Raw genomic sequence first — 13,768 nt, forward strand, 5'->3', positions numbered from 1 at the left:
GACATTTCTTCATTGATTGGTTCCCAACAACTTCCTGCAACGTTTCTATTGGTTGGTGGGCAGTGTGGGCGAAATTGAAATAAACGTTTGAACCCTCTCGTTGCTGATTGTTTGCCGACTCTTCAATGAAGGAGGATTTTAGCTTTGTGTTCAAAGTCCTGGCTCATTAACAACTGTAAGTACCAACAGCAGATTGTTATATGTCTAATACTTAAATGTACTTTAATTTTTTTTTACGTTAAGTGGAGTGTTATGATAAAGCAAAGGAGGAAACGTGACGCTGCGACCCAATTTCTTCCACATTAATAGCTTCGAAGGCTTGTTAACGCTATAGAAACAGGAAAAGTAACGTAGCTAACCGACTAATTTCAACAATTGACTCGCTTTTCAATGAAATAGAAGCTGTTGTTTCAGTGTGTCATGTCTGAAATGTCATTTTCCTTTATGCTGACTGGAATATTTCAGGTAAAATGGGGGACCATATTGAGCTACAAATCACTCCAGAGACTCCAGGCAGACCATCCATTAGAAACCCCTTTGAAAGTCCCAATGACTACCACCACCTTCATGAATCCCTCGTGCCAAGCCCATCTGTCTTCAAGTCCAAGCCTTGTAAAGCTGTAAGTTTGAACACACCTCACACCTCAAATCCTTTAGGTCTACTACTATGTGACACATCTCTCATTGCAAATATCTAAATGCTGTATTGTGTCCATACATTTTGTTCTACTTATGTGTAGTGTTGTTCCTCACTTCCTCATTTGTTTCTCCCTCAGACTCCACCCAAGTTTAACTGGTCTATTGATGAAATGGCCAGCCTTCTCCCTGTCCACATAGACCCCGAGGACATCCAGCGACAGTCTTTTTACCTCAGCCAGACAAGGTATGTAATGCAACACAGCAGTCATGGTAGGTATATAGGAAATAAGGAAATAAGGATGGCATTATGATAAGGTAACTGGTAATTAAAGCGACATTTTTTTCTACCAAACATCTAGGATGGATTCTGACATTGAGGAGAAGCGTCAGAATGCTATCGAGCAGGTATGTGATTCTAATCCTATTGTTTAATAATAGAGAAATGAATATGTTGATGATTCATAGATTGTAATATTTGCTTTGTCTCCCATTTAAGTTTTTCACCAAAGGAACTATCGTGCCCTCACCCTGGGCAGCACCAGACCCCCGTAAAGGCCCCCAGATCTATACGAAAAGTAAATGATCTTATTGTTTCTATTAATTTTTGACCCTTTGAAGTCTTTCATTGTCAAAAGTTTCATGTTGTATTCTCATTTCTATGTTGTGTGTATGTAACTCTGTGTCTTTGCACTTGTAGATTTGAAGTCTACAATGATTGCAGAGGAGCCAGAAAAAATCTCAGGTAGGTGTCTTCTAAGTTTGTAACAGTGACTCATCTCTTCTTTTTTCCTTCTCTATCTACGACTTGTTTTTTAATCTCTCTTCATTATGTTTCTTTTACAGTTGCTTGTCAGACAACTCTTTCATTACCTCTGGCTTTTGATTTGGAGAAAATACTAGGTAAGCCTCCAATAAATGCCGGCACAATCAAATCACAGAGTCTGCTTTGACATATTCCAATGACTACATTTGTCTGTCTGTTTCTTCCCTCTCCTCAGGGGATCATTACCGCTACGAGGAACCGTGTGATGCTGTGCAGGAGAGTCTCAGTTCATCCTCCTTAAGACGAAAACTCTTCCTCGATGGCCAGGGCCCTTACAGCGGCTCTGACAGCTCCAGTCCGCCAAGTCCAGAGAGAAGCTATGCCAGGCAGGAGAGGCTTTCTCTGAACCGAGGAGAGGAAGCTGAGGGAGGGATTGCAGTTTCGGAGGGAGAAGCTTTACCATCTATCTTTTCCTCCCCTTTGCCCCGCAGCGTTTTGGCTCCGACTCCCTCTACAGTGAGTATAGTGATGCAAATAATAATTATTTTGATAATCCACCTTCTGTTATTGACTAATATTTTCAGCACCAGAGTACTGCAGACTTTGGTAAATGCTCATAAGCAGTAACATTTTTTTTGTATTTGGATTAAACTGTTCATTAAGTTAATAAACAAAAACACCATTAAACAAAAATGTATTTCTCTTGTGTTAATTATAGGGTCAGTTCTCATCCAGTCCCATCCAGCATGGCTGCTTCCGAGACTGCAGCCTTGGCAGCATCACCAGTCCTCTGTTCCCTGATAGGTCGTCTCCTGCTGGTCTTGTCTCCCCCACAATTTCTCCTATTCTTGCACATGTAGTACGCACACCCACATGTTCAGGTAAACTATTTGTTTTGTAACTCAAAAACTTTTTACGATAGGGTTTTACAACATACAGTATTTTAAAAAAGACTCTGTGGTAATGTTAACTAAGTTTCTCTTCAAACTGAATCTGCGTTCCTTCTGTAGCTGAGAAGAAGCAGCCGAGCAACTTGACTCCAAACGGCGTTCCCCTGGACGTAGATGGCACTTCCTGCAACGAGAGTCCATTTGTCGAGGGTTGCTCTCCCATTCGTAGCTGCTCCCCACACCAGCGCCACTGTTACACCGAGCCCCAGCACAATGCCAGACCCAAGCCCCGGCCCAGAGTCCGCTGCTGGGCCTCCCCTCCCCTCATCTCCCCGATCCTCAACCCTAACCTCCAAGACAATCAGGAAGCTGAGGATCAACTCCCCTTTTCCTCCTCGTCCTCCTCCTCCTCTTCTCTCCCCCCTATGGAGCTAGATCCAGCTTCACCCCTGGCCCGCAGCACTCACCCCGCTGACAATGAGAGAGTTTGTTTGAATCCTATGGAACCTGTGAAAATGGAGGAAGGCAAGGAGACGGAGACAGACGGGAGGTTGGAGGATGAAGAGGAGGAAAGTGGAAATCATTCAGGACAGCTGACCAGCTCTCGCATGGGCAATGTGTCGGCGACAGAGAGCTCTCAGATGTTTGTATCTCTTCTGGCAGAGGGAAGCAGCATACGCTACGATTCCAGCATGCAGGTTCGTGTCAGCAATTTCATCCATTTTCATCTCATCCAATTTATTCTGGTATGTCAACGGCATATTTGTAATGAACTGCTTTTTGTGTGTGTTCAGGTGGACAGCGGGTACAACACTACCTCAGCAGGCACGGCCAGTCTTATAGATCTACTCAGCTCAGACTGTCACAGCAAAGAGTCCTTCAGTTCAAACCTGGCAGAAGACGGTTTCCAACTCATTCGACACACTAAACTAAAGGTAAGTTAAAGGCTCATTTATGCTCAGTGTTAGGTACGGACACAGACAGAGCCTTCTGTCCGTACTCTGCGTTCATGTCGTCCATATTTGAGTATGTTTTCTGAGACAAACAGTGGTACTTTTTGGGGAGAGATTAGGCAAGCAGTTCAGTGATTTTTAACATCTTGATGATGTTATTTTCCCTGGGCACAGGGACAAACCGTTATGACAGATCAGCTGGGAACAGATTGCAAGGGTAATCATGTCATTTGGAGGGTAGAGAAGGAAAAGTAGAGGTCTGTGGGAGACTGTGACCCTTGATTGCCCTCTAGTGAATGTATCCATGTCGTAAGGGATGCACGGAAATATGTGGGCAGTAACAGTGACAAATTTTGAAATGAAAGGATCTATTTTTGTTCATAAAGGCAGTATATATATGAGCCTTAAATTAACCCTTTACACACAAACACAGGCTTGTAGACACATGATTTGGGGTCTTTAGATACTTAGAATTAAGCATCAGCACTCATTTAAAATGCATTACTGAGAATATTTTGCAGACTTAACTAACCGAATTGTCCATTTTCATCTCACTGAAAATGTTTCTTATTTTCCAGGTATTCTATCCTCACCACTGAGCCATGTGATTGGTGCTTTTAAAGGGACGCCTCTTCTAGTGGAAGCTTAAGATGATTATTTTGCAATCAAATACAAAGTTTACACTATGTTTTGGAGCGTTTTTGTCGCATTAATTGATTAGGGTGAATGAATTGGGTCAACTGTTAATGGCAGTGAGAACTAGACTGGTTTCACAAGTGGTTATTTGTTCTTTTGAAGGTTTAGAGTTCAAGTTGTCAGACAGAAAGCAAACATTCTACAGAAGTATGTTTTTCACATGTTAGAAGGGAGGAGATCTAAGTCCCACTGTAAGACACTGTAAAGCTGTAATTTAACAGCTCTGTTAGACCCAGTATACTGGTGCGATAAGGGGAAAGAAAAAAATGTCAATTTTGAATCAAACTTGCACAACAGTAACCTCCTTGAATGCTGTATTGATGCTGATGTCATCATTTCCATTTTTATTTGGTGCTGACATGATCGACTTGATCGATCCTGACTTTCAGATGACATTCGATTTGTACTGTATTTATCGTTTTATGAAACAGTTTATCATGTTTTTATATGACGAGAGCTTTTTGTTTTATTGAATGAGTAAGAATTGTTAAAATTCAGGTTAGCTGTGGATCTTATTTGGATTGTCAGAATATTTATTCCTGAATAAGATGCACTGAATAATGCCGCTAGAAAATTAAAAGCTGATTGAGCCATTTTTTTTCTTTTGCATACTTAAAAGCATGGGCTGGATCATATCACATTAAATTAACTTGAATTCTTTGTCTGGCTTGAGATGGCTTCTTTTTTTTGTTTTATTATTGTGGGGTTTTCTACAATGTATGTATTTTGACTAAATGGCTTGGTCCAGAAATAATATACAGTAATATATAAAATTCAGGAGTGAGCTCCCAATAATTGAGTAACATTAACCACTCAGTGTAAGTGCATTGTGACAGTTTTCACAATTCTGTTCAAAACATGGCAATGTAAGCAGGGTGTCTACAGGTAACATACACTTAAATTTAAGTTAATTTTAATTTCAGTTGTAAGTTAGGTTTAGTTTTTTAAGACCTTTTTATATAGAATTTTTCGACCAAATTTTCAACTGATTTTTGGACAAATCATCTTTTTCCTATTCAAGCATGACAGGAAAGTATAAGTAAAGTAGTATGTGGTCCCACACAGCGGTCAGTTTAATGTAGAAATATGGTTTTTAGAGTAAGTTAGGTTAATTTTACATTTCGCCAACAGGTTTAGTGCCAGTGTAAAATAAAGCTTAAAAATTTGTAACATGAGAAACTGGACTTAAACACAGAAGAGCTTGACAAAAAGAAATTAAAAAGAAAAATTAGATAAAGTGTTTGTGGCAATTAAGACCTCAAATTCAGATTTAGGACTACTTAAAGAGGTGCACCACCTAAATTAATTACTCTCGGTCAAAGCCAGAAACCAGAGAAGTTTGTCTCAATCAAGTCTGAGCTGCTCCATAGACAATAAATGGGAGCCTGATTTTGTGGCCCCAAATGTTTTGTTTTTTGTTTATACCCAAATGAGCTTTATTCTACTGTAGTGTTCTCAGTTTGGAAATAGGAAGTGCACCCATATACTCCCCTCCCCTCAAACCCTTGTGACATCAAACATTTGAGTTTAACACTATAGTTTTTGGTTTTGGGAGAGAGTTGTTCGTGCTGACTAATATTTTTAGACTATCTGAGATCACAAGAATAAAGTGTACGCATTTTTAAAATGGGTGTAGTTTGCCTTTAATGACTTTTAAAGTCTTAACATTTATAAAATTTAATTTTAGACTTTAAGGACTTGCAGACATCCTGGTAAGATTCTAAATAGCTGAGACTATTCAGTATATAATTTGTCAAAATTATAGGATTCTGATGTGGTCAGACTAAATAACTTAATGAAGAATGGTTAAAACATTGTCATATTTGATGTTGAGAATGCTGTGATATTTATTTTATTGTAGCAAACAAAGCTGTGGACAATGATGACTTGTTTCTGTCAGTATTTATTAACCATTTTCTGTATGAGTACTTCAAAAGATTAAAGGTATACTATGCAGGATTTTTCTAAAAGCAATGTATAGACAGACTAATTTAAAAAAGTAATCACTGTCAACCATCACTTATAAGCCACAAGAAGTGTTTGGGGGTGTATTTATCTGTGGAGACTCAGTCCTCTGCCTGCACTTTATTTTCTTCTTATTAGCTGTGTTTGGGACTTTCTTACAAACACAGACAATGCAAGGTCAGGACTTCATAAAAAGGTAGCAACCAGGTGCCTGACTGTAAGCAGAACACATCCAGCTGAAAGCTACAAAATTGAGTAAGTACTGTTCATAAACAGTAACCAACAATTCCTGCATAGTGTATCTTCAAAATGCATGCTGGCTCTACACAAAACACACAGAATCAAATAGGTTGAAAAACACTTTAATGACTGAGTCGCAGACTACATTGTTAAACTGCGTTCACGACTTGCACTCCATGTTCTTGTCTATGTACAAACAAGTGTTTCACATCATATAAAAAAAGCAGATTGCTGCTTGAACGGTTGGAACATTGCAGCGTCACTGTGCTAAGTTTATTAAAATGGCCACATTTGCTCAAAATATAGTTATGCTGATGCATTAACATAGGAGTCCAAACTGGGACTTTAATAGACATCTACCACTTCTTGATCTGGAGGATCAGCTGGTGGCCTGGGGGAAATACTATGCTGCTTCCTGTGTCAGCGGTCCAGTTTTGGCTTCTTGGCCTGTGGTTCAATATCTGGGGCTGGAACACTCACACCAGGGATCTGAAATAAAGACAATTGATGCGTATAAAAGGCTGGTAGGTTTGAGTTTAATTAAACAAATTGTCCTTTTAGGACAGAGTGAAAACATGTTAACTTTCCTCAATCAAACCCAAATACTGCTGATAGAAGAAAAATCTTACCACAGGGTCAATCAGAGCCATGCGAATCTTCTGGTGCTGAATATTGGAGGCGTCCAGGCTGATGGTGACCTTCACGTTGTCAAATATGTGGAAGGTGTGTTCCTCTACTTTCAGAGTGGGACCCTAAACACACACACACACACATGACGAAGGGATCTTTGAAGAACAGCAGCCTCTGGTAGTGCTAGTTTATCAGTGTTGATCTAAGCAGCTGTAAAGAAACAAAATCTCATGTTTATACCTCCTCATCAAAGACAAGGTTTGGAGCCGCCTTGTCTTTGGCGTCGAAGAAGACTGTTCCCTCCAGGCCAAACTTTGGGATGAGTACGATGATTGCGTTCTTCCTCACAAACAGGACAAATCCGTCTTCGTTCAGTATGCCTCGGCTTTTGAAGAACAACTGGAAAGAGATCATTTGCATTAATACCACAAATTTAAAGCAAAGGACACAGTATGGTTCGAGGTCTGTTTGATTATCTTTTACTCAAACGGACATTATGATGATTCGTTATCATGATTGTTCAGGACAGTGGGGTATTTCATGTGAAATCAAACCAGTGTGTCCACATTTTTACCTGTGTGTGGAATGCCACAGACGACCTCTGTGCATACTGAGCCATTTTATGCCTGTAGTTGAGGTTGTTGGAGAGGGCTGACTGCTTGTGTTTGTCCATCAAGTCTGGGTAGGTGCTGTCTGCTCCTATGGCCACTGCCAGCAGGCGATGCACTATAATATCTGCATACCTGTGCAGGAGGGCAGATGAAGATGGTGAAGGGGGGAGGAAGGGGAAAGGTTTCAATGCAGAGAAAAAGGGAAGAATATGGATGATGGTGGTTGTTTTTCAATTGTGCACATCTTTGTCATAAAAGGCCTGACCCAACATATGTAGTCAAGATGTGAGGAGTATGTGTTTTCCTACCTCCTAATAGGTGAAGTGAAGTGTGTATAAATGGGTGAAGCGAGGCCGTAGTGGTGGAAATCGCTGTCCATGCCAGAACAAAAATAGACAGCCTGCATCATGCAGCGAGTGGCCAAGATGCGCAGGAGCGTGTTAAAGTACGGGAAGCCGTCTACTCTGGCCATGTCAAGGGAATCAGCCAGTGCCTTGGCTGAATCTGTGTGAATATCCACATCCTGAGGGGAAAAGGAAACAACTTGTTGACACCTTAGAACATATTTATAGTAGCTCTTTTGGAGGCCGTGATTAAGCTGTTCTGACCAGCAACTTTGACCCTGGCTTCTGACATTTGAAACGACTGCCAATTCTTTGACAACATCCCCAAATCATAACAAGGCAAACTGATTACATAAGCTCAAAAAATATGCACATAACTTGAGCATAGTTTCCACATGATCATCCGTCTCCCCTCACCTTAGACTTTGCAGCCTTCAGCAGGATGTCATAGTTGGATGGAGGCGGTGCTGGATGTTTCCTCAGCATGGCACAGTCTGGAAATTCATCATAAATCTTCTGGGCGACTGAAATATTGGCCAGCAACATGAACTCCTCAACCATGGAGTTTGTCTCCCTGATAACAAAGACATTAGTTTATTTTATGACACAAACAGACACACTTAAAAAAGGCATCAAAAATAGTTTGGAGAAAAGTGTTTCAAAAAGGGTTCTCCATTTTGAAGTTACTTACATGAGTTCTTTGGTCTGGAGGTCAATGGGGTCGTGGGTTTCACTGTCTATGTGGAAACGGACCTCTAAGGATGACAGTGTCAACGCCCTACAAGATATCAAACACAACAGTAAACACATTCATGTTAAATACAGCCAATTTAAATATGTGCCGCTTATAAGAGTTAGAATCAAATGCTCAAAAAAAAAAAAAGCTCTGCTTTTGAGTTGTTGTTTAATTTGTCAGTCAACAGGAATGCAATTTTCCTGATTTTTAAGGCAGCTGAGCCATGTGCAGACCGATAAATACTCAAACCAACGCCATCTTCTGCTCATGGCATTAAAATGTACCATCCTACACATCTATTCTCCTGCCTCTACTACTCCCAACTCCCAGTCCTTACCCGTTCTCTATCCTTTTTCTCTTCAGGATTTTTGCTAGTTTGTTGAGACCTCGCAGGCTCTTGGTGATGTCATCATTCTTGGTGGTGTCATCAATTCTCATTTGGGCCTCAGCGTAAGTTAACGATGCCTGTCAAAGAAGGAAATAAACAGAAATAATGCATAAAAATATCTTGACTCTAGAATTTTGTGTCTTACAAAACGAAAGCAGGTGATAGTAGCATAAGTTGCAGTGTGTTTGATTCACATATCACTGCAAAAATATTGAGGACAGCGCATATATACCTATACACTATACCTTGGAGTTAATGACACTTTTTGTGAACCGGGTCTTTAGAATTTCAGCATTGTGGTTCATCTCCCAGATACACGAGAAGGCCAGCCTGGTTAAAAAAGAAAAAAGAAAAAAAAAAGAGACAAACATTTCTCAATATTTATTCAATGGAATATTTTGGGAAAGACAGAGCACTGATGATAATGATAATTCCGTGAGGGCAACGGTGAGCATGTTTCTCCATTACTCACCTTTCCACATTGGAGCGAAGAGAGCAAAGATTGGAGCTGAGCAGCTCAGGAACCATATCTATCCTCTGGTGGACACAGAATAAAAATCTTTTTAGGTTTTTTTTGGAGTCAAAATATGTTTTATGAATCAATCACCTTCTAAAATGTAGTATTTAGTGGTGAAGGAAACACAGTTGTCTCAACATCACAATTTCAATTTAAAAAAAATGCACTGAATTCATAAATGGATTTTAAACTCATTCAGTGCTGTCACTAAATGTGCTTGGCACCTTCAGATGTCATAAATTCAAAGCTAAAAGATGGATGGAATAGCGAAAAGAGACATTATTGTAGTTAAGCTGCAATCAGACCCAAAATGGTGGACTGTGCCAACAATAGTCTACTACAATACATTTTTCCAAATATAAAGTCACACAGCTTATGGACTCTTGTGATATTTAATGTTGGTACGTTCAAATTCTGATGCTGTGAAAACACTTGTGTGAGTGTTTTTCCTTACTTTGCCACACAAGTAGACAGTGGTGCCACGGTTTGCAGCCTCTTTGTCCAAAGCGTTGCCAGGTCTGATGAAGTGACTGACGTCAGCGATATGAACACCCACCTACAGCAGACAAACAAAATACTGAGCTTAAAGATAAACAGACACAAATATGTAACTGCTTTGTAATGTATGTGTCCAGTATGTGCACCTCAAGGTTTCCATTGTCCAGTTCTCTGCAGTGCAGGGCGTCATCTATATCTGTACATCCAGGAGGATCCACACTGCACACTGTTAGATTCCTCAGGTCTTCTCTCCTCACCATGTCCTGTTCCACACACATTTACATTACACAGATTTATATGCTTTAAAATTACTGAGTGATAGACTCACTGACAAATGACCCAACAAAACGGAATAGAATACTGCTACGTGTATCCAAGGCACAGCTGTCATTACCTCTGGTGTGATGCCCCATGGCATCTTGGGAAGGAAACTGAGCACAGCCTGAGAGAAGGCCTGGTGGGGGACGTCATGCTCCAGCAGAAGCACCTCCTGCTCTGTGTCCTTATCCCCTGCATCTCCCAGACTGCGCACAAAGTGACCCTAACAAAGAAGAAAAGGCTGGTTTCTTTCCAAGGACAGGTTTTTTTGCACATATTACATGTCGAGCCAGAGGAGTGTGGCTTTATATGATGTAGAGGGCAAACGATTCAAATTCCTGTCAAAATGTTTGACAAGTGGAGACTGCGTAGGTACAAATTCCAAATATTTGATAGTCTGACGAAGTTCCAACGCACATTTGGATATCTGGAGGTTCTGGGCCAGCCATCGATGGCCACCATAATCCTCTGGCCTGCCAGTGTGGATGCCTGACGTGTTTCAATGCGAATGCGTGGGATACGGCGGTCTGCTGGGGTGAAAAGGTGTCGGGTTGACTGAAAAGAAAAAGGAATGAAAACAGATGGTGAGTGCTGAGAGCATAAGACAAGGAAGTGCTATAGAGAGAGTGATTAATTTAGGCAAACATGCATACCAGTTTTGATGACAGCTTCAAATTTTCAAACTAGGCAAAAACTAAACTGTGTATGACATATGGTATTATAGAGAAATCTGGATTTACCTCTTTAATCTGGGAGGGATTGAGCATGCCACAGAACGGCCTCCAGTTCCTTTTGATGATCCCCACGACTCTGCCTGTGGGCTTCTTGGCTGCTTCAGCTGCGGATATCCTCAACTGCTCGGACACACAGGAATATGGAGGTCATTTAGGTTTCTATAGCTACAAAGACCTAACTGGGGTTGTCATGTAAGTGCACAGTTAAAAATAAAGTTTAAACTCTTTGTGTAGCACAGCAGTAAACACCCTGATCAATTTCATTTCAACTATAAGACAATAGGAAACAACATACACCTCCTCCAGCTGTGAGCAGAGACAAAGCTAGTCTGATCACTGTTCCTTTCATTCAGACGATATTTACCGCTTTCTCCTCCTCTTCCTCCTCTTCCTCAGTATCATCCTTTGCTGAACCTTCATCCTGCAGCACAACTGAGGACGGCGCCACCCATTGATCACGGGGTAACAGCTGCACGGCAACCACATCCTGGTACACCGCTCTGTTGAGGTTCTGAAGACCCTGGATGAGAACCTGAAAGCAGATCAAACAGACAGCACAGAGCTTTTAACGTCTGCACGCATCCTGTACCTGGAAACTCACATCTCAATACACCATGACAAATTCTCACCCAAACCCAGATGAGGTCTGGGAGATTGTTACATTCACAGATTTTTGATAATTGTCTAGACAAACTGCATATTCACAAACACGTGTACACACACACCTCTGTGCTGTCTTCCCCCTCTCCCTGCACAAAGACTGTGGCCTCCAGGTAGTTGTCCCTGCTGGCCCTAAAGGTGCCCTGGAGGAAAGAGCCGCTCTTAATTCCTGCCTGAATCCTGGACAGGGGGAGGTGCTCTGGGAATAACACCCTACTGCTAGTGATGTCACTCTGAGAGAGGAAAAAACGGAAATCAGTGGAAGAAGAAAAGCACAAATAAAAAAACGGGGGCATAAACAAGACAGAAACAAATTCTACATACAGAATTAGCTTCAATTTCATACCTTGTCATCATTGGATAAAGCCAGACGATCCACAAGCTCAGGGTTCCCGATGAGACTCTTGATGTACTCTTCACCTAAGAGCAGAAGTGAATAAATACTTGTGACAAAGTGGTTAAAACAGCTGATGCCGTTTAAAACCACGCTTGCATCCAACAGAAAAAAGTGGGGAGGCCTATGAAGGTTTCTAAAACATGGATGGTGGTTGAATCAGAGTGCCTGTTAACCCTCTGTCTGCAAGCTATGGTAGAATTTAAAGCAATGCTTTTGGGAGCTGTGCTCTTGATATGCAGATTGTTTTAAACTGATCTCAAGGAAAGACCGAAGAAAGACCCCTTACATCTGTACACCAGCAGGCCGCTCTCCTCTGCTTTCTGCTTGTTCCCTTGGTCATTGGTGAGGAGGACCACCTTGAGCCCATCTGCCTCAGAGTTGGACGTCTTCAGGTGCTGGCTGTACCATTTTGTCGCCACACGGATTGCACGGTCGTTGCGGTCGTTGGCGCTCTCCCCTGGTTCACGTTCAATGAACGTCTCTCTGGAAAAATTGAGGATGAAAGTGTTATGGTGATCAACAGGCAGAGATGTCTGTCATGCTTTTAAAATGCATATCATGAGAGAGGTCTAATGAGGAGATATTTGTGTGCAACTGGTGAATATACTTTGTCACTAATACTTTATTGTTTTACTATTGTGCAATTAAGATGTTGTGATGCAGTTAAAGGGTCAGTGGTGTCTTTGTACCTGTGGTGTTCGTTAGTGAAGGTGTAGAAGTGTTTCTCCTTCTCATGTATGATGTCCTTCAGGCGTTTATAGACCGGTGCACTGCGGTGGCGAACCTCCTGCAGCACAGTCTGAAGGATTATCACATTACGAATCACAGGGTCCTCCAACACATCAATCTGCAGGACACAGAGAGGGTACACATACATTTGAAGAGAATCAGAGCTATTCACAATCAGGTGCAAAGGTTATATGGTTGTAAATGCCAAAAAAACGGTAGCATAATTGCCTACATTTAAGGAATGGCTATCACATTCATGTAAAGGCACACAGAAGAGAATATATAGCTGTGTGAAGAGATATTGTTAATTCATAACAATAACAAACGTGCTATTCATTCATGAAGTCGTTTAACCCCAGTTTTTTGTAGTATCTTGAGATACTACATGAGTTATGATTTGTATTATCACAATACATGACAGGCACAAACTATGGCTACAAGTCTGTATGGAATATTACATGTTAAATATTTGGAAACCATCACATTGGACAACATGATAATCAAAAGGGCCCTTCTAGATATGCAGGGGGGTGAGAGACAACTTATTACCTGATGCAGGACGACATTCGTGTCAGGGACCAAATAATGTGGATAAGAGCACAGGTTGCTCTCAATACACGCGTCACTCTGCAGCACCGTGGACTCCTGTTTGCATTCAGTGCAAACTTCGCTTCCGCACCAAATATCATCTCTCAGATAATGCTCGCGCACTATCTTCATCACCCCACCCGACCGTTTCTTCTTCACGAAGGTTTTAGACTTCAACATGATGACGGTAAAAGCCTCGGAAAGTTAAATCCCGGTGTTTTTCCCCTACCATTTGATGACAAGAGAGGAGCTAGCTAGCAGCCCATGTGTAGAGGTGTAAACTAACTGAGTGGGCCGACAAAACTTTCCCGGAGTTTCGATAAACACGAAGTCTGGTTTCAGGTGTTTGTTTTCAATCGTGCATATTAATCTCTATTTATTTTTTTTCCGGAAAATAATACACAAATAATGTATAAAAGGTATGGTGATATTTCATAGCTTTTATGTAAAACTAATTTAAGGTCTGTGGTTA

At 41.2% G+C, this 13,768-nt stretch overlaps 2 protein-coding genes across 2 annotated transcripts; one reads left to right on the top strand and one right to left on the bottom strand.

The window, feature by feature from the left end:
• The first annotated feature begins 44 nt into the window (after positions 1 to 44).
• On the top strand, positions 45 to 4,601 carry bora (bora aurora kinase A activator). The gene is made up of 12 exons (XM_033613976.2): positions 45 to 175; positions 466 to 620; positions 777 to 883; positions 999 to 1,044; positions 1,136 to 1,214; positions 1,337 to 1,381; positions 1,483 to 1,539; positions 1,638 to 1,918; positions 2,121 to 2,283; positions 2,413 to 2,990; positions 3,087 to 3,227; positions 3,824 to 4,601. The coding sequence occupies exons 2-12, from the start codon at positions 471 to 473 to the stop codon at positions 3,842 to 3,844; spliced, it is 1,668 nt and encodes a 555-aa protein (XP_033469867.1). The 5' UTR covers positions 45 to 175; positions 466 to 470; the 3' UTR covers positions 3,845 to 4,601.
• Positions 4,602 to 6,252: 1,651 nt separating this feature from the next.
• On the bottom strand, positions 6,253 to 13,725 carry dis3 (DIS3 exosome endoribonuclease and 3'-5' exoribonuclease). Its single transcript, XM_033613525.2, has 21 exons — positions 13,258 to 13,725; positions 12,669 to 12,826; positions 12,266 to 12,462; positions 11,929 to 12,002; positions 11,648 to 11,815; positions 11,287 to 11,454; positions 10,929 to 11,042; positions 10,606 to 10,743; positions 10,265 to 10,411; positions 10,017 to 10,133; positions 9,827 to 9,928; positions 9,328 to 9,392; positions 9,101 to 9,185; positions 8,805 to 8,932; positions 8,423 to 8,509; positions 8,149 to 8,305; positions 7,696 to 7,910; positions 7,351 to 7,519; positions 7,017 to 7,175; positions 6,776 to 6,898; positions 6,253 to 6,635 (listed from the first exon to the last, which is right to left on the bottom strand). Exons 1-21 carry the CDS (start codon positions 13,474 to 13,476, stop codon positions 6,567 to 6,569), a joined length of 2,859 nt encoding a protein of 952 aa, XP_033469416.1. The 5' UTR covers positions 13,477 to 13,725; the 3' UTR covers positions 6,253 to 6,566.
• Between the last annotated feature and the right edge of the window lie 43 nt (positions 13,726 to 13,768).

Source organism: Epinephelus lanceolatus, chromosome 17 (assembly GCF_041903045.1).
Source record: "Epinephelus lanceolatus isolate andai-2023 chromosome 17, ASM4190304v1, whole genome shotgun sequence".
In the NCBI taxonomy this organism is placed as follows: Eukaryota; Metazoa; Chordata; class Actinopteri; order Perciformes; family Serranidae; genus Epinephelus; species Epinephelus lanceolatus.